The 19,250-nt window shown below is 44.1% G+C and overlaps 3 protein-coding genes across 5 annotated transcripts in view; 1 reads left to right on the forward strand and 2 right to left on the reverse strand.

The window, feature by feature from the left end:
- ltbp3 (latent transforming growth factor beta binding protein 3) overlaps positions 1 to 3,502 on the reverse strand; it is a 47,128-nt gene extending 43,626 nt beyond the window's left edge. For all 3 annotated transcript variants that reach the window (XM_030069494.1, XM_030069493.1, XM_030069492.1), the window contains exon 1: positions 2,887 to 3,502. In XM_030069494.1, the coding sequence (XP_029925354.1) occupies positions 2,887 to 3,124 (238 nt within the window). In that variant the 5' untranslated portion in view covers positions 3,125 to 3,502. The remainder of the gene's footprint in view (positions 1 to 2,886) is intronic.
- Positions 3,503 to 7,858: 4,356 nt separating this feature from the next.
- On the reverse strand, positions 7,859 to 12,835 carry LOC115371784 (zinc finger protein 16). The gene is made up of 2 exons (XM_030069309.1): positions 11,529 to 12,835; positions 7,859 to 10,753 (listed from the first exon to the last, which is right to left on the reverse strand). Exons 1-2 carry the CDS (start codon positions 12,244 to 12,246, stop codon positions 9,780 to 9,782), a joined length of 1,692 nt encoding a protein of 563 aa, XP_029925169.1. The 5' UTR covers positions 12,247 to 12,835; the 3' UTR covers positions 7,859 to 9,779.
- A 3,325-nt stretch (positions 12,836 to 16,160) lies between these two features.
- Positions 16,161 to 18,455, forward strand: LOC115371292 (leucine-rich repeat neuronal protein 4). Its single transcript, XM_030068547.1, has 2 exons — positions 16,161 to 16,329; positions 17,193 to 18,455. Exon 2 carries the CDS (start codon positions 17,201 to 17,203, stop codon positions 17,969 to 17,971), a length of 771 nt encoding a protein of 256 aa, XP_029924407.1. The 5' UTR covers positions 16,161 to 16,329; positions 17,193 to 17,200; the 3' UTR covers positions 17,972 to 18,455.
- The last annotated feature ends 795 nt before the right edge of the window (positions 18,456 to 19,250 follow it).

Here is a 19,250-nt window from a genome sequence, read left to right on the forward strand (position 1 = left end):
AACAATATATTGAAATCTATTTTTGCTCAGTCTGACATTCTGAAAATGTTTTGACAGAAAATAGTTTATGTTTTTTGTTTTTTTTTTTCCTGAGAAACAGCTCCGTCAGGTTTGCTCATTGTAGGCTTCAGCCTCAGAGCTGCTGACGTCACAGCCACGCAAATATGGAAAAGTCTTCATATTGTTGCTGCCCTGGGTGTTTTAACATGGACGAGAGAAATTTCCACTTGTCCGCACCACATTCCAGTCCACCTCCAACACAACAGCCTCCTCCTCTGCATCGCCTGCCAGACAAACCCAACCTGGGCAAAGGGCTTTTTTTTTTTTTTTTACATACAGCCTACCTCAGCCATGAGATCCCAGACACAGGTGACGGTGAGGTAGTTTGATTATCCAGACCAAATGTGAAGCACCATGAGGTATTCTTGGAATGTCAAACGCCTCTCTTGAAATATGTGACACAGGAGCTCCAAAATGTGACGTACCGCGAGGAAATCAGTGAAGAAAAGGGAGAGTTGGTGGCCCGCCAGCTTGCTGAGTCCAGAGCGGTCTACATGGAGCCGAGCAGGAAAAATACTGTCGTGGCATTACAACTACAGTTCACTCAGCCTTGATTACATTCACCCCACTTACTTCCACCTGCACATGTCAAAGAATACAAGCGCATGGGCTGCCAATATCTGAGCAGATGCCAGGAAACAGCCGTACATCAGTACTGTGTGTGATACAGCAGACATAACAACCATCTCAGCCCAGCAACCAGATGTAGTCTACAGCTTTCATATGATTCATACTCATTAACTTCCTTATTGACTTCCTTTATTGGGACCACAGTGCTAAAAATAAAAACCTACTGTGTGTAAAGGCATTGCCCTAAGAGTCATCAACACTGAGCTTCTCCTGAGCCCCACTCTCTCCTCACCTGCAGCTCCTTAGCAACATTTGATGTTAGAAAGACACTCATTCGGATTTGATCTAGCTCTCTGAAGCAAAAATAGAAAAAAAAAGATGGTTTGGGTGCCAATGTGGCAAATCTACAGGAGTATGAACCTGCTGACATCAAGGCGAGCAGAAGTGGATGCTACCCAAACTTTGTTAAACACGAACATGTTTCCTTAAAAGTTTTTGTGGTGTTATAGAAAGGGAAAGCTCCAAGGATGGACCATGGAAAGTTTCTCATGGTGTGCTTTACAGCGCAACAAAAGGTGTTTAATGTAGATAAAACAAGAGAGGGCAAATGTTTTGCCACATCATTAGTTAAAACATACTGCGCTCCCTCTAACACACACACACAGCTGCAGAACTATTTGAGAGTCTATGAATGAAAACTGCAGTGCTCCACTCTGGACATAAAAATAACAACTTCCTTTAAATCAAGAAAACTACCTAGGGCCAAGCTGCAGCAGGGCCATTATGGGCTAATTTGTAAAATTGGAATCCAAATTGAGGTTTGGGCTATACTTTATTTTAACAAAACCCCAAAGCATCCGCAAATAGTGTGCAAACAGTTAGGAAAAATGTTTTCTAACACCCTGTAACATAATGGTAAGCACATATAACGTTAAGTAATATTTATGAAGATGTGTTTGGCATACTCTGGCAGAAAGTGTTGGTTTAATTTTACTTTTATTCACTATTTATTAAAGGCTTCATCAAGGGAGAGGTGAGGTGAGGTTTGGGTTATATAGCAATATAGTTTTGACAACTTTAGGGAAACAGGGTGAAACAGAAAAGGCCCACTGAATGATAACTAATAAAGCAACAAGCACTTCTTGGCATAAATTGAGGAAATTATCTCCAATGGAACAACATCACCGTCCACAGCGATACAAGAGGAGCCGTCCATTGAGAGTCTCCTTCTCTGCCTATTGGTTTCATAATCATGGCCGGACTTCTTGGATCATTAATATTTTCCACTGCTCTGTCAGCATTAGCAGAGACACGGGGACAAGTGAGCTGTAGTGTGGCGTTGGGCTGATGCAGACTGCGAGGCTCCATGTCTCACCACAGCTGATCTGATACAGCACAGAAAGGCCCGAGTCATGCCAACCAGACATTGTGGAGAGCGGGCCGGAGCAGGGGAAAGTATACATCAGTAACGTGTATGCCTCCAGTTATTATGAGCCATGCCTCAGTAATGAAAGACTAACATATTCCAGGGTGAACCCACCTCAAATCATCTCAGACACTGGATGACAATAACTAACCCCTTGAACCCTGAGTTCTTCATAGTTAGGATTAAAAAAAAACATTTATTTCCATATTGAAACAACAATGGCACACCGTACTTCCTGGCCTACATCACATTGAGTGAAAAGTTCAACCCCAAGACGCCATTGTTTTACCTCTACATCAAATGGAAAATATCTGCATGTCTTGTGCATCATTCCTCTGTAAACTCAGCAGGGCATATGTGGCATCTTTGGAAACCTTGAGATCTCCACCAGAAGTTCTGCTTGTTAGAACAAAGCAGCATGGATGGGACCGAGTTGAAAAGGTTCATCCTAAACATCACAAACATCAAAGTGATGGAACCCAGGGCCTTAAAAAGACAGAAAAAGTATGAATGGGCGCTTTTATGGAGTTGTAAACCACTTTTGTTTACACTGGTGCTTGTGTGTCTTCAGATGATCATCTACCTTTTTAATTTTACACTAATTACGTTTAATAATGCTGTGGGGTGATTTTAAATGCAGCTATCCCCACAAGTATGGCATTTATGGCCCAATCAAACAGGCCTCCTCTTTTGTTATAAGGCTTGATGGCACAAAATACCATTAGACAAGAGGCCAGGGAGCAATATTACTTAATCGCAGCGGCCTAATTATATCCCAGTATAAATAAACACCATTGTTCAAGACTCCCACCGATCTCAGTGTCACTCACCAACCCTGAAGCCGGGTCCCGTGAGCGTGTCCGCCGCCTGGCCGTTCTCCCCGATGAGCGTGGTGTTGTTGCCTTGCTCGCAGGTATCCTGGCACTGTCCCTTCAGGCAGATCCTCTTGCAGATGAGGGGCGCGATGACCACTTTGAAGCGCTCCCGTGTGGAGGAGCGCTCCGTGCACCACGCCAGCCTGTGGACGCTCAGCCAGATGACAAGCAGATGGGAAATCAGAGAGGGCATCCTGGCATCCTTCACTGCCGTCCACGCAGAGCTGGGGGCATTCACGAAGCCAGATCACACGGGTTCAGCGGCTCCGGCCCGAAGCGCGTCGTTGACGGGGGTTTGCTCCGCTTGTGCCTCGGCCGAGTTTGATGTCTCATGCGGCGGAAAAGGGAGTAAACTCCAAAGCGAGTGCGTCCTCCCTCTTTTCCCCTCAAGGAAAAAAAGAAATCACTTCCCTCGCGTACATGAGTGATCCGTCTGGAAAAACCAAAATGTTGGGCATCTTTGAAACTTTTGTGCCAAGTTGCAGAGGTGAATAAAAGGGAGCAACGTGATTTCAAAGTTGCTGAACTCCTCTTCGCTTTCGTCGGTCTTCCTTCGCCCTGTTGCTCTGGAGAGTTGGAGAGTGCGTATGTGGGTTTGGGAAAGAAAGAAGGGAGGAGAGAGAGAGAGAGAGGGAGTGAGAGAGAGAGAGAGAGAGAGAGAGAGAGAGAGGGGAGAAGGGGTGAGTCAATCCTCTCTGGAGGAGCCTGGCTGCGGGCCAGCTAAGCAGTGCAGGAGCTAAGCTGAAAGTGATTTCCTTGTTGGTTATTTCTCCTAACACTCCCCCGTAGCCCCCATTCTGCAAACGATAAGAGCACAGCTGTGCGTGTCGCTCCGGAGAGAGAAAACACACATACACACATAATGTATGCCTGTATTACACCCCCCAGTGGTATTTGGTGAGCCCTTCAAATGTGTGAATGTACACGTGAGAGAATGCCAGAATACACTGTACTGGTACATAAAAAATGTAGCTCAACTGTGACCTCACATTACTTATAATAAGATAGTCACAAGATAACTGATCATTTATCTTCAGGTAACTCGCCTTAGCTTGATATTACTGACTAAAAAATATATTATTTAAAAATGCCAGCAAAGCAGGACAAAAGGATTTACAAGAGATACAACATAGAATGGGACATGTATACAGCAATAAAACAGCATAAAACAGGGGAAATGATAGAATAGAATAGAAAAACATTAAATAGAATAGAAAAAATACACACCAACCTAAAAAAAAAAAGTTATGAAGTATAAAGGTGAGTTGATGTAGGCTGCTATCCACTACACATCTTATTGTGATAGAAATAAAGGGAATACTTGTTGTTATAAAAGGAAAGTAATATCAAAAACAGTGTGTCTGACAGTATGCATCAGTGTAATATATTAGTTACAGAAGTTTGTGTTCTCTGTATTTTCACTCATTCTGTCCCCACACTTCATGCAAAACTAAATGAATAATTAGAAATTATAGACTATGACTCCAGTCCTGTTGTCATCATCATCATTTACAGCCATGACAAACTGTTACAATAATTTCATTTCCTTCCTTCTCAACATGGCTCAGTAATCAAAGACCCCCCCCCTCCAACACACACACACACACACACACACACACCCCACCCCCATAACTGCTACAGAGCATGTTTCCAGTTTTTGTAATCAGTGTGTGTGACCCAATAATCCTCAACCACATCTGGAGGAAACACAATTATCTACTGAATCTGATGCGCTGCCGTCCAGTGGCTGGAAGCCCAGAAAAGCAGCAGCCAAAGTCAACCTGATGATATTTGTCATTGTCTCTGTAATACCTTCGCACAAAAAGCAGATGTGCATGGTCCAGATTCAAAGACAGCACGCTGATTAATCGCAAATTGCAATGAAAAAAGTGAAGGTGAACCATTGTTAGGAGCTGTGGTGGGCCAGTCACTCTATAGGGTCACATGACTGGTCAGGGGGTGAAAGTGTGTGTGAGTGTATGTATATGACTGGGGGGGGGGGGGGGGGGGGGGGGGGGGGCAGAGAGGTTGAGTCACTTCCTCTCCAAAAAGTGAGAATGTTTACTTTCAGTCGCTAAGGAAATGACTGCATGGGCCTTAGGAGAGTTCACAGGCTGCTCTCACATTTCTCTTTAGCCTCTGCTACTCACCATTACAGTGACAATCACTGCCAAGACACACACACACACACACACACACACACACACACACACAGACACACAATTAAAGAGAGAAGATTAGTTGTAAATCACACACAATCCACCTTTAATCGTTATTCTATTTATTATTTATTTTGCATTGTTATTATGTGAAATTATTATTTACACACACGGTAGCTCATTCACAGGTTCACTGAAACCTGCAAGATCTCAGGACAATTTTATACATTAAGGGGAGTAAAAACAATGACTAAGAATTAATAGGCCATCATGAGAAGCATCAAAAAACACATGCTCACACAGAGAGGGAATATTGACAATTCTGTCTATCTGAGGGTGAAATGCAGTTTGCACAGAAAAGAGCGTGAGCGAGCTTACCACCATGCTTGTATTTGATTCAGATCATGTGTGAGGACATTTGTGTAACAGTCTAATGCTGAAATTAAAAACTTTCCTGCTTTCCTGGGATGAGGACAGGATTTCGGGACCCAGGCTAACCAAGACAGCTGGGCTCAAGGTAGGCAAGGACTGTGAACACCAAACTAACACCCACTGCTCTGCATATCAGTTTTCATTAAAAACTTAATTAAAAATTACATGAAATCCCTTTGGCAATATCTGGTTGCGGCTGATACACAGAGCAACTTCCATGCGATTAATTGCATGTTGTAAATTTTTAAATTTTGACTGTTGCTATGCCACCAAACCCATATGGAAACCCAGTTCTTCATTTTCATTCAATGGCACTCCAAAACAAATCAGTTTCACGGAAGAAAAAGCATGAAAAAGTTTCACTTGTGACCTCAGCCTCAGAGTGAAGCCTCAAAGATAGGAAGAATAGAGACATGCACACTAAATGCTTTTGTGTTGCTCAAGCGTTTTGGCTTTTATGTGGGATTTCTTTAACACTTTGTGGCTGTCATTAAAACGGCTGTGGCGTCCTCTCGGCTCTCTCAACACACTTAAACAAAACCACTGAGATGTCTCACCTTCCCGTCTTTGATGAATCAGGCTTTGTGTTGAATGTTCAAAGAGCTGCAGCTCAGGTGATACGTGCAAGGAAATGTTGTGTTCAAGTGACAGACAAGTGATGTAACTGTTTCAGTCTGAGGTCACGACTCCCATTCAAAGCCTCTCTCACTGCAAACACTTGAAATCATTCATAGTGACCGTTCCATTTGATCTAAGTGAAAGCAAAAGAAATCAATAAGCCTGCTTGAAATGCATATGTCAGTATGTGTCTGTCACAATGGGACTATGAACATAAATAGTTTGGGTTACCATAACTGTACAGCAATGTGGAGCATTGCTGTGATCGTGGGACAAATTAGTCTATATCAGGTGTGAAAACAATTTTATACAAGTTGAAATAACATCATACAGAGGTAAGAACAACATGCAGAGGAATATACTTCTATAGCAGATCTGACCAGCACAAAGGGGTCATAAAAGAAGATGGTTAACCTACAAAGATGCCATACTAGATTGGTTCTCCACAATATGATCCTTCAATTGTAAAGTCAAGCCACTATTACTACCGCCCACATCTATTGATTCCTCCTTTTAGCTTGCTGTGGTGTTGAAGAGCACGTTTCCTCACAGTTTAATGCATCACTCTACTCATCTCAGTCAGGTTGAATAGATGATTTTTCTTATAAGCTCGTGAGGCAACAGCATAAAAAAGATCAATGGCGTAGGCTACTGATAAGCTATTGGTCACGGTTATGTTTAAACATAACTATATATCTGTTGTATTAGTATCTCCTTGATTTGGGTGTCACTTCACTGAGTAAAAAAGCCGAACCAGGTTATTGTAAAGGGGTTATGATGTTTATACATAATGTCTTGTGCATTATAGTTCCAGGAGGATCATGCCATGAAACCAGGACACTGATGACTTTGCACACTGAATGCATTAAAGGGACATTTCAGCCAAATAATAATGTTTACTTAACATGCCCATGGCCACATATCCCAGAAATGTTAACGCTGGAGTTAACGCTGAAATGTTAACTGGAGTGACATGTGCTGGAGGGCATGTATTTAGATATTTTGCATGAAATTGCCTGCACAGCTAAGTGAAATGGTTATCATGGATGAAAACATCATGGTGTTGAGCATTACTGAGAGACACATCGGGGAATTGTTGAATATTGCATAGAGATTTAGATCAGATAAATCTTTAATGATCCCTGGGACAGTGGCCCTATAGGACAGTCTGGTAAAGAGCGATGTTTTAGGAATGAAACTAAATGTTAGATAAATCCACAAGCAAGCAAAAGTCTTTTGTAAGGATTGAACAGTTAAGATGTATTGTGAGTGAAAAGCCTTAGCCAAGTCCCCCCCCCCACCTTCCGGTAACATTAGTTAGGTTTTGTAATCATACCAAGGGTGACCTCAAATAGCAGTTTGCAAGTACACACACAACTTGTCATTACTCAGCATGGACTGAGGGAAGAGCAAGGTGTTATTTACGACTCGTCTGTGGGTGTGTACACGACAACTGTCAATTTAGGAAAGCTTGAGTAAGCGTGGAAAATCATTTCTAGAGTTGGTTATAATGGCCCTCCGCATTCCCTGCCATCACGCAAACAATGCAATGTGCATATTGATTAAAATAAAGATAAAATAAAGAGATTGGGCAAAACATCAAGGTCACACAAAGATAGCCCGAGGTTATGAGTTATTACTTATTCACTGTTATTCTCTCCCGACCCTACTTTGAAGTAAACCCACAACTTCAAATCAGTAAAGAACCACCAAAGCAGTACAAACAAAGGCCCTTTAATATAGTAACATTTAGGTAACAGTATGTATGAGATGGGAAACAAAATATTAAACACAGAAGCATAAAAAAAAATCATACATTTCACATTTTACACCAACTTCTCAGCCTGAAGGAAGTATGAGTATTTCAGTTCAACTCAACATGCAAAGGCCCCCAGGATGTGGTACAAAAAAACAACAAATATGATATCGGGGGTAAAGACGACCTTGGCAAAACATCTTCCAGGTTTACAGTGACAGATATTTAATACTCTGAATGTAATTTAAAAATGACTTACACTTGTAAATGTACATAGTATAATTACATGGTGGTCAACATAGTACTATACATGTTTATATGACACCAGAGGCCCAAAAGGCTGAGAGGCAGAGACGCTGAGTCGCGCTCTGCTGTTCATCCTGATGCGTCGATCGTGTCGCATCAGAGCTGCTCTGTGTGTGTTGTAACAGCGTGCTATCAGGAAGCAACTGGAATAGGATTAAATACAATATTTACATTATATAGTAGCATACTAATGGCTGCAAAGGACAGACTTGGGGGGGAAAAAAGTCTTTGAACATCGTTGCACACTAACTTTTCCACGTAAAGTTGAACCCTTATTTAACCAGGTAAGTCGACTAAAACTACATTATTTACAGTAACTGCTCGGAGGCGTAGGTGCAAGATGAGTAACAGATATACACATGCACGCACCCAAGTCTGTCAGCCGGTAATTGACAGTAACTGGTTGTTAAAAAAAAAAAAATAATAACAATCACAACAATGGAAGTCCAGAAAAGGAAAAGCTGTCTAGATATAGCAGACGGCATGGAAAATAAGGAATGCTGTCGGGTACAGATATGGTCCGTAAATGAAGGAGATGACAATCATACAGCAAATGCACTGTCTGTGGTGAATACTGAGGCCAATATATTTTCACCCTTCTCTAATCCTCCTTGAATAATAAATGAATGAATTAACAAATGTTCCCCCATCTCGAGCTAGTCTGCTTCAGCAGGCAATCTTTTACAATAATGGCCATCCATTCTCACTTGTTAACTGCTTGAAAAAGTAATCACCGGAAAAAATAACTCAAGCCTGACTGGACAACTTCACGTTTGTGCCGCTGGAGATGGCAGAGTGACATGGAGAGGCGAGACGAGACAGAGACAGAGGCAGAGGCACTACTGACTCCAGGACAGTACGGATCTATGTCTTTCACTCTGGCCAATTCAGCTTGCAAGCCAAGGCATTCCTACTCAGTCGTTCAAGAACTAATAACATTTACAATTTCAGTCCAAAGCTAATGTGTGCATGTAGGAAATGTCGTGTCCTGACACTAAACAGTTGGTCCTTGCTGAGCTGCAGCTGGGATCTGTCCAGCGCAAACAGTCTTGGAACAATCGACCACAGAGCCGCACCACTGAGTCACTTCGGGGTTGAGTGCTTTGCTCAAGGCACTTGCAGGGTATTTTTGAAGGTGGGGAGACAGCTTTTCATTCGCTTCCTCCGCTGATTTCCCCAGTCACCCCTGGGAAACTGGTGATTCTCTGTGCCAAGATCGCTTCTCTAACCTTCAAGCTACTGCCGCTGCTTATGGATATTTGATGAAAGAAGGGGAAAATACTATGTGCTGATACTTAAATAGAACATGAAACTGGTTGAACATTTGATATTTTAAAAGCTACTTGTACATCTAAGAATGTAAAACGTGACAGTGTGAAAACAGGCTACCCTGATAATTGAATAGCACTCCAAGGCTAGGGTTACACACAGCCTGACTCTTACTAGAAAGGATGGAACAGGACTTCCTTATCCACCATGTTTAGAAGCTATAGGAAGACCATTTTAATGTTCCACTTTTTAACTGGAGTATGCTCTACGGTACGAATGAGAACAGACAACAGTCCCTTAAACATAACCTACACACAGTCCACAACCGAGCTCTCATCCTCCTCTGCTCCCCACTCTCCAAACCTCATCTGAGGCGAGGGAGCGGCTGGGTGAAGGTTGTTAATGTCGTCCATGGCGTCTGGGTCTGTCTCGTCGCCAGCGCCCAATCCCATGTGGCCGCCTTCCTCCCGGTGCGTGCGGACATGCTTCCGCAGCGCCGCCGGCTCTTTAAAGCTGCGATTGCAGAAGGGGCAGCAGCAGGGCCGCTCTCCGGTGTGGATGAGCTGGTGGTGTTTGAGATGCTGCAGGCGGCTCAGGCGCTTCCCGCAGATGGCACACACGTAGGGTTTCTCCCCCGTGTGCGTGCGGCGGTGTTTGCGCAAACCGTCCAAATGGCGGAAACTGTTGCCGCACTCCGAGCAAGAGTACGGCTTCTCGCCCGTGTGAATGCGCAGGTGAGTCTTAAGGGCCCCTGACTCGCGGAAACGGCGGCCGCAGACACCGCAAGGGTAGGGCTTCTCCCCGGTGTGGATGCGGATGTGCTTCTTCAGGCTGGAGATCAGGCGGAAGGTCTTGCCGCACTCCAGGCAGTGGTGGGGGCGATCTCCAGACGGCTCCCCTACTGCGTCGGACACTGATGGCCCTGCAGAGTCATCCGCCCTGCCTGGTGAAACACTGTCTACCCTCCCGCCTCCAGAAGTCCTGGCCACTGCTTTCTGTCCATCGAGTCCATCCTGTGGCAAGTTACCAGAGCGCGGTCGCATGGGTCTCGGGTGGCGGAGAGGGTACGTAAAAGAACGCTGGGAACCCCCGTCCTCTCCAGCGACCTGAACGTAGCCGAGCTCACCAACATTATGGCCCGACTGCTCACCATCACCCACTCTGTTGTCACTCCGCAGCCCTGGCTCTTTCCTGTTGGCCTGACCTGAGCCTGAAGCCGGTCCCTGCTCCTCTTTAATCTCAAAGCGGGAGCCTCCACCGGGCCCCTGAGACTGCCGCTCATCTGAAGAGATCAAAGTATACAGAAATGGTCATTATGAGCACATGAAACTACAACACAGAGCCAAAGCCATGATTTATGTTTTTAATAGGGCTGGGATGATATGTTTATCTCACAATTCGATACCACCACAGTACTTGGGTGCCGATTTGATATGTATTGTGATTTTTAAGTAATGAGATTCTACAAGCACTGCAACTCGATACTGCAATTTCTAGCGTTTTGTTTTTTGAATTAGTTTGCATTTCTAAGGTTTCATGCGGCTCTGATTATCCTAAAGGTAACAGTGGGTCATTCTACACAGCGATGTCAAGTTTCAAAAAAATTGTCTCACAGGAATAAAATTAGGCTCATTGTATCATTGACAGTCTCAGCTTTTCAGTCAAACCCAATTTATGCAACTCCAAGACTGTTTAGGCCCCAGGATGCAGAAATACACCATTTTAGAGCATGCCACAATAACACATTTCTACTGCATGGCTTTTGACTCCAACTGCATGGAATTGGCATGAGGTGGGCATGTCTGCAAAGGGGAAACCTGCAAAACCCATTTACTTTAAATCGATTCAGTAATAATAATAATAAAAAAAAATCTATTAAAAAACAAAGTGCAACACTTAAGTGAATCGATTTCCCCTCACCCCTAGCTTTTAACCTGAATTTAAACAGGTCAGCCCCACTGAGACCTAAAACCTCTTTGCCAAGGACACCTGCAACGTGAGGCGTGCGTGTACAAATCCTTCCACAAGCGGCCAAACTAGGCCTGCTGTACATTCACCTGGTCTGCTGGAGTCGGAGCACATATGCGATGTGTTTGTTGCAAAGGAGTCAAGAGTGTGATTAGTCACGGAGCCATCTGGTTGGATTGAAAGTTGGCACATCTTATAGTCATCTCTTGGCTCAAAACCGTGGAGGGAGTCATCCACAGAGCCACCGAGGCCCAAGTCGACACCGGCTCCGTTCACACTGCGGGGGTTCTGGTGGTCCCGGTCCATGCCTGCGGTCATGGAGGTGATCGAGGACAGAGAGGGGGCAAACACAGACTGACTTATCGTCTGGGTGCCCGTGTAGGAGATCTGCAGCTGATCTATGAGTTTCTGAGCGCTACACAGGCACTCCTGCAGAGTCTTCAGCTCCCTCTCCGACACCTCCAGGCGCACTTTCAGCCTCTCGTTCTCCTGCTCCTTGTTCAGCAACTCCTGCTGCGTCTCGTTCAGCACAAGCACCACCTCGCCCAGGAGCGTGTCGACTGCGGCGGACATTGCAGTCTGAATGGTGGGGGCGAGGCGTGATTTCAGTGATGTTACAGTCATGTTGCCCTGGGAGGGAGCGTACCCGGTCTTGTCGACTTTCCGCTCGTAGCAGGACTCTGCCCCGGTCCTGTTGGGGATGTTGATGATACTTTGTTTACGGTTTCCGCTGTTCACCGAGCTGCCGCCACTCCCCGACGGAGAAGAGTCCATGCTACCAGCATAACCTGTCCTCCTGGATGTCATGGTATTATTGTGTTGAGCCTCAACTCGGTTAGCTCCCGTTAGCAGGCTGCGCTAACGCTTGACTGGTTATCTCGCCGCTAGCGATGCCAATTTCACCCGCACTGGTTTGTTTCCGTGTTTTTCTCACAGGGATGAATCAGAACAAAGGCTGAATTGTCCCCAGTCCCCTAAACCACATTAGCCGTGTAGCTAGCAGACGTCGCTGACAAAAACAATGTCAGTCAACTCTGAGATGCTAGCTGGCGAGTTGATCGTCGCTGGGCCTGGTTAGCTCACATGAGCCCGCTAGCTAAAAAAAAACAACTTAGCGCTGCCTGCGGGTGAAAAGCGTGTTTTTATGAATAGTTTGACTCTGCGGCATCAATGTGCTGATGCTCGTGAGCTGCCTGCATGGCGCACAGCAAGTCCATTAGTTACTGTTTAAATTTTGTTGATATCATGGCCCTTGTCCTACCGCTGCGGTTCTCCCATCTCCAGCTCCAGTCTGCACCGTACAGCGGGGCCTGAGTGCAGCTGCCTCCTGATTGGCTCCTGCAACGTCTCCGTCGCACAGAAATTGCGTCAGTGAAGCAGCTCTGCCAACACAGTGCGCACTGGCAGAATTTTCCCTCAACTGTGAATTGCAGGCAAAGTATGACACTGGTCTGTATTACACTCCTTTATAAACCATTTCTGCCCCGAGTCAGCTTAAAAATTATGTTCAAAGTTTTTCATAAGTCAAAGGCCTATGACTTTTTTTGTAGTTCAATTGTCACTCAAAACATAAAAAAGCAAAGATCAGCTAAATCATCTTTTTTGATGTGCATTTGTGTATTTCATAACGTTGTATGCTCAGGATCTACCTTGGCATGGCAGGGGACAATTTTCAGTCCTCTTGCTCCTATAATGTCACACCAGTTTTCCAGGAATGGAGATCAAATGAGGCTCTCCAGTCCAAATATCAGTGCAGAGTGAAAAATACATAAGCACAGAGTGGCAATGATGAAATTTGGAGTAAGGATAGAGAAGGATATCCCTATAATATAATAAATGCTGTGACTCTCTAAATAGAAGCCAGAATATTTATCTAGCCTGTCTTTAGTACAGAAAAAGTGAAAAGCAACATGAGACTCTAGCAATGTTAGAATATGATGTGTAAAACGTTAAAGGGATGGTTTGGATTTGCTGACACAAGCTGGTATGACTTTCTTTTCCCCAGCCTACACTGCTGTAACTGGATTATGTGACAGGCACCTGAGAAGAATGAAAAACCCAGGGTTGTTCTAGTGTTATGGAGACCCACGGCACCTGCTGGGCCCTGTAAGCAGCTGTTTCTGTCTCTTATTGGGTGTGCCCGCCTCTGCTTGAACCAGGCTCGTTTCTCAGCATGCATTAACTTTGAGAAATATGATGAATCAAGGTGCAAGCCTGGGAAACTGAAAAGCACTAAGTTTTGTGACTGCCTAGCAGTCAGACTTGAGGGTGAAATATGCCCGTTGGCGCCTGACGTGCAGCAGCCATTTGAGGAGAGATGCAGATGTTTCCTCTGGTAAAACTGCATTACCTGCACATCTGCAAGCTGTCTCAGTGTGGCTCAAATCAGCCAAGGCGGCTATGTTTTTACTGTGCATGCCAGAGAGCTGCAATCATCTCTGTTTGATTCAGTGGGTAAATGCAAACTATCAACAAAATATAGCCTCACATTGTTTGAGGTGTAATTAGAATGGACGTTTTATGTAAGTAAAATCGGTTTTTAAAAACTACAAATACTGGTTTTGTTCATTTAAAATTTTCAGGCCATTAATGCTTTTCAGTCAGGCTATAATTGAGCAGGCCAGCAGACCAAGGCTGCCCCCTAGTGTCTCTTCTTATCTTAGCACAGTAAAGAAATCAGTAAAAAGTCATGTTTGCAGTTTTTAGTCACAAAATAAAGCTGATTTTTTGAGTCTTATCTGCATCAGATCATTCGCACCTTCTTGATATACAGCAGCTCAGTGGTTTTCAAAGTGAGGGGGCCCCCAGAGGTCTTTGAAGGGCTTCTAGAGGCTCCTCAGCAAAATGAGCAATATCTTTATTTCCTTACAATTTAATTCTCTAGAAATGGTTAAAGCACAAACCAATGCATGAGTTATTATCTGAACATTATGTTTTAATCCAACCACTTTGAATCTAGTCATCAGTGTACATATTTGGCATCAGACCAATTTAATACTCAACCAAAAACAAGATATCTTTTCATATCGGGACTTGAGAGTCCAGATCATGAAAAAGTTTGAAAACCCCAGCAACAGCTGACTTTCAAACTTTAAACAAAGCCACCTAACATTACTCTAGCCAGCAATAATGATAAAACACAATTTTCAAAGCAACATACATCACAAATCATGTCAAAATAAATCACAACAATATGCATGTGCGTGAACTGCACATGTTGGCTACATTAAAAAGAAGAAAACAGCTATGATATTTTTATTTGTATAGTCATTACCACATTTGGATAATTTGCACCACTGATCTAATGATAATACTTTAACTATAGTATTCTTTTGGACTGGCTTTATTTCAAGTAAAAAAAAAAAAGAAAATGCTTATGGAAGATATTTTGAAAGACAGGAGGCTCTTATGTTTTTCCCCATGACACACACACACACACACACACACACACAGCAGTTGGGGAAAATCTTACGTGGTCCAGGGTGGAGTTACATAACAAACTCACGTAATAATTGCCATCTGCTAGGGTGACATCCAGAATTTCCACAGAAATATTTGTAATGCAGTGACTCCCTCTTCCCTCTCTCTCTGTCCCTCACTCACTCACGCACACACACACACACATAGCGGCTGAGATAAGCGGCCCAGATAACCTAAACAGGAGGAAGACTCCCTCCCTCTGCACTGTCTGGTTCACCTGCCATCACGTCTTTATGAGGATTAACACAGTAATCAAGTCTTCTGTGTCCTAATTACTAGAGTTTTGGTGAGCAAGCTCCCATTAGGCCTGTTGTGGGTAAACTCTTTAAACATCTCACACACCACAGGAGCTGCACAGGAACGGTGCCATGAATATCAAACATGTTCAAAAAAAAAAAAAAAAAAAAAAAAGTAAGAATCCCAGTGGCTTTGGGAATGATTAGATTGAGTTGTTGACCTGCCAAGCAAGCTCCTCGATCACGCCTCCAACTTGAGGAATTCATCCTCATCTCAGGAATTTGCCTGGTATGTAAAATCTGGTTAAATAAATTGCATACTGACCCAAGTTTCATCAGTCATAGCTTTCGCTTGGGATTTATGTCTCCGCAGACCACTGAACAGCTCGATGAAATGCTTTGGTTTATAGCCAAATTGTGGTTGTCTTTGATTACAGGGAGCTTTATTTTTTTTAGTGATGCTGCTCAAATCAAAGGTGTCATCGGTCCACTCTACATTTGCCGTGTTGTTGCATGTGAATCAGTCCCTGCACAAGTCCAGTCAGGTTCGTTTCCGGTGTTTGGTCAGCTCCTGCACACCGGTGTACATCCCTTAAGATTTGGCAAGATAAGTTTGGCAGCCCAGTCATACAGTTATTTAGGTGAGAGGTTAGGTTGGGAAAGAAGATGTTAACAGTCACTCACCCTGTCACGGATGAGAAATTGCTATGAATAAAAGAACACCAAGGAAAAAAAAACACTCCTTGTCATTAGTTTTCACCCCTAAAAGGGCAAACCAGCCCTCATTAACAAGTGAGACATGCTCTGAGGAGTCTGTATACAGCAAAGGAATGCAATAGGAGTTAAATGGTTTGCCTCACTGGAAGTTACCTCCTCAAATGCGGGCATGGTGAGGTAAGTAATGGTAAATGCACACACGCACACTCATACAAACACTCATCACTGAACCGCAGAGAAACCGGGAGGAGGAAGGTGGAGTTGGGGGTGGCGGGGTGGGGGGTGGTAAGGGAATGAGAGAGAGAGGAATTGGGGGAGGGCAGAAAGAAGGAGGTGATTGTTGGGGAGTCAGGAAAAAAACATATAAAGCGGGACAGACCAAGAGAGGGAACAAGTGGAAGAAAAGCAGACAGCCAGAGAGAGGACATCCACTTTTTTATAAAGAGAGAAGCAACAGGTGAGTTCTTATTTTTCAATATTTTGTACCTTTATTCACTCTGCACGAGTGAATCGGGTTGAACTGTGAAGGGAAAAATGATAGAACAAAGTCAGTCACTATTCATCTGCCGTTGTGGTTAAACATTAACATAAGAGATTTGAATGGGCACTATTTGTGCTACATTGTTATCAAGTTTTTTTCTCTGTGCATTTTTAGCCTGGAACATATTTCAGGTGTTTTTGTATGGGTTCCTGTTAAAATCGCACTGGCAGCTTTCCTGTAACTGGATCCAGCTGACAGGGCTGCGTTGTGTTGGGCTGGGGTGTGCAGCCATTCAGACCTCTTGTGCAATCCAGTCTGGAATGCTGATTTATACTGAAGGACCTCCAAAGCTTAACAAATGAGGATTACTGTGGCTGCAGTGTATACAGTGTTGGACAAAACTTTTTTTATTGGCGATAAAACATTAATAAACTTGCTGAGGGATAACCATTTCCAACGGATGCAACATCCAGATTTTTGCCATTCAGCCACTCGAGTGAATTGAGTGTGCTATTGTTCTGAAACAGTCAAAGTTTTGTGTTGACGTTCGCAAGTTTTTGAATTTTCCAACAGACGCTGGGCTTGTCCTGCAGCTGTTTGCTCCATTACACAGTTCTTCCCACTGCACTCACAATCTCAGCAAGACACAGCATCTGAGGGGAAACGTTATATAGTCTCAGGCTATTTCATGCAAGGCACAAAAAGAAACACTGACTTTCTGAATGTATGCACAGCCAGAGACCCAAGAGGGTAATCTCATAAAGCTGAACTGTTTTCAGTGCTATACAAAAACATATTTTCCAGTGCACTGATGGAATTTTACTTTCTATGATCTCCAGATGCCATAATGACTGCCAACAGGGACCTTCCTCTTCCCCTGGTGATCATTACCCTGGTCGTCCTCCGAGGCTCTGCTGCCTCCACTACAACATCACAAGACTTGGGAATGAACTCCATGCAGCCTCTGGAACCACGTGGCTCAGCAGCTGAATCCTCGGATCTTCCTCCAGATGACTATTATGACTATTTGGAGACCACCACGCTACACATGTCACACGAGCCAGTCACCGCGGTTGGCACAAACCGCAAACTGTGCGAGTACAACACCTGTCAGGAGATGCAGACGCCCTGCGCCGTGCTGGCGGCCTCCACCGGCTGCCTCTGTCCCGGCGTCAGCTTGGACCCCGTGGCCCCAGAGGCTCCTTTCCTCAAGAAAGTGTCCTGGGAGGGGTCACAGGTGGTGGTTCGGTGGTGTGCACCTCATTCGAATGTAACATCTTACAGAGTGACAGTAGGGGGAAAGGACCGGCATGAGTTTGGGGAGAACAAGAGGAGCGGCCCTGTGGGCGCCATAGACCACGCCACACAGGTTTGTGTGGTGGCAGTGAACAGTGCTGGGGTCAGCAAACCATCCTGCATGATGTACCAACCTACAGACAACAGTGTGTCTCTTAAAGCAGGACTCATCGGAGGAGCTCTGGGCTTTCTCCTGCTCTTCTCACTAGCCGTGTTGCTCTGGAGGCACAGGAAGCGAAGGAAATCAGAAGCCAGGATCTCCACACAGGACACAGCCGAGACGCAACAAATGGAAAACAGAGGAGGAGCGGACACCGTGTGACGTAACACGCTCCCACCTGTGACTTCACAGCTGCATTATGACGCTCTTGAGGGCAAGGTGAACTTTCTTTAGAAGAGAGACACGCACATTATTCACAGAGAAGCCGTGAGCCACGCTATAAGATCTGAGATCTTCCGGACGAGGAGGCTTTCTGAAAATACAGGACGAGGAGGGACATAAACGCGTCTGACTCAGTAAAGTTCAATGCCAAGTTCCTCTTGATGATTTAACCTACACAGTTGAGGCCTAAGCTATACAGCTTCAGCACAGCAGTTTGAGGCACTTCAGGGTGAATCAACAAAGTGTAGGAAATGCTGCAGTCGTTTAGTCACTTCAAACAGGAATCCGTCATGAGCTGTGTAGGCCATATGATATATACAAAAATGGCTAAAAATACAGAAATGGATAAAAATCAGATGTACCTGTTAATGCAATGTAGGATTATTTTTTTCAACTCTAATAAAATAATGAAATGATGAGCATATTGAAATGTATAATATTGTGGAATACTATGAAAAGTATGATGGGCAAGTGACAGACATACCATTTGAGTATGGTTTTGAAAGACATGAAGTGGAGGATGCTGTTCTGTATTTACACATGTGGTATTTATGATCCTAGATTTAGATCCTGTATGTATTAAAAGTGTTATTCGTGGACCATGTTCTCCAACATAGTGAACAGAGAAACAGACAAAAACTTTGAAACATTGGCATGAGTGTTGACAGTTCTTGCTATTTGGATGTCTATGTAGGCCTATGTCATTTTGCAAAAACAAAAGTAGGACTGTTTGTGCTAAAGGGAAACACTAGATGAGAGGGTATCCACCCATATGACAAAATATCCAGTAATTTAACATGTTTTCATGCTGGGTGTGAGCTCTTCAGCTATTTTACTATGAAAAAATGTATCATATAATAGGCTTTTTTAATGGATCTGTTTTTTATAAGTCTTAGCATCTCAGTCCCTCTGAGACTCCCAGTTATCGAGCAGTGGACTGCACACGGCTTCAGGCTTTTTTTTTTTTTTTTGCCATCTTTATCGTCACTTCATGACAAGAGGGGATTTCCAATATTTAAATCCTCCTCCAATTTATCCCATGTCAAAGCTTCTGTCTTCATTGCTCGCAGCCATGATATAATTCCTTTTTGCTTTGGCTACCATGGGGCCGCTCCGCTGCTCCCGGCTCATTACTCATTCCAAGTGCATCACACAGAGCTGCAAAAAAAAAAAAAAAAAAAACAGATACAAGCCATTCAGCATCTGAAATATGCACACA

This window comes from Myripristis murdjan, chromosome 14, assembly GCF_902150065.1.
Source record: "Myripristis murdjan chromosome 14, fMyrMur1.1, whole genome shotgun sequence".
Lineage (NCBI taxonomy): Eukaryota > Metazoa > Chordata > Actinopteri > Holocentriformes > Holocentridae > Myripristis > Myripristis murdjan.

What these genes read in the sequence shown, in the direction of transcription:
- LOC115371292 (XM_030068547.1), top strand. Translation starts at nt 17,201, where the DNA reads ATGACTGCCAACAGGGACCTTCCTCTTCCCCTGGTGATCATTACCCTG.
- LOC115371784 (XM_030069309.1), bottom strand. Translation starts at nt 12,246, where the DNA reads ATGACATCCAGGAGGACAGGTTATGCTGGTAGCATGGACTCTTCTCCG. An exon ending in CTCCGACTCCAGCAGACCAG is followed by an intron (nt 10,754 to 11,528) that starts GTGAATGTACAG and finishes TGATCTCTTCAG; the next exon opens with ATGAGCGGCAGTCTCAGGGG.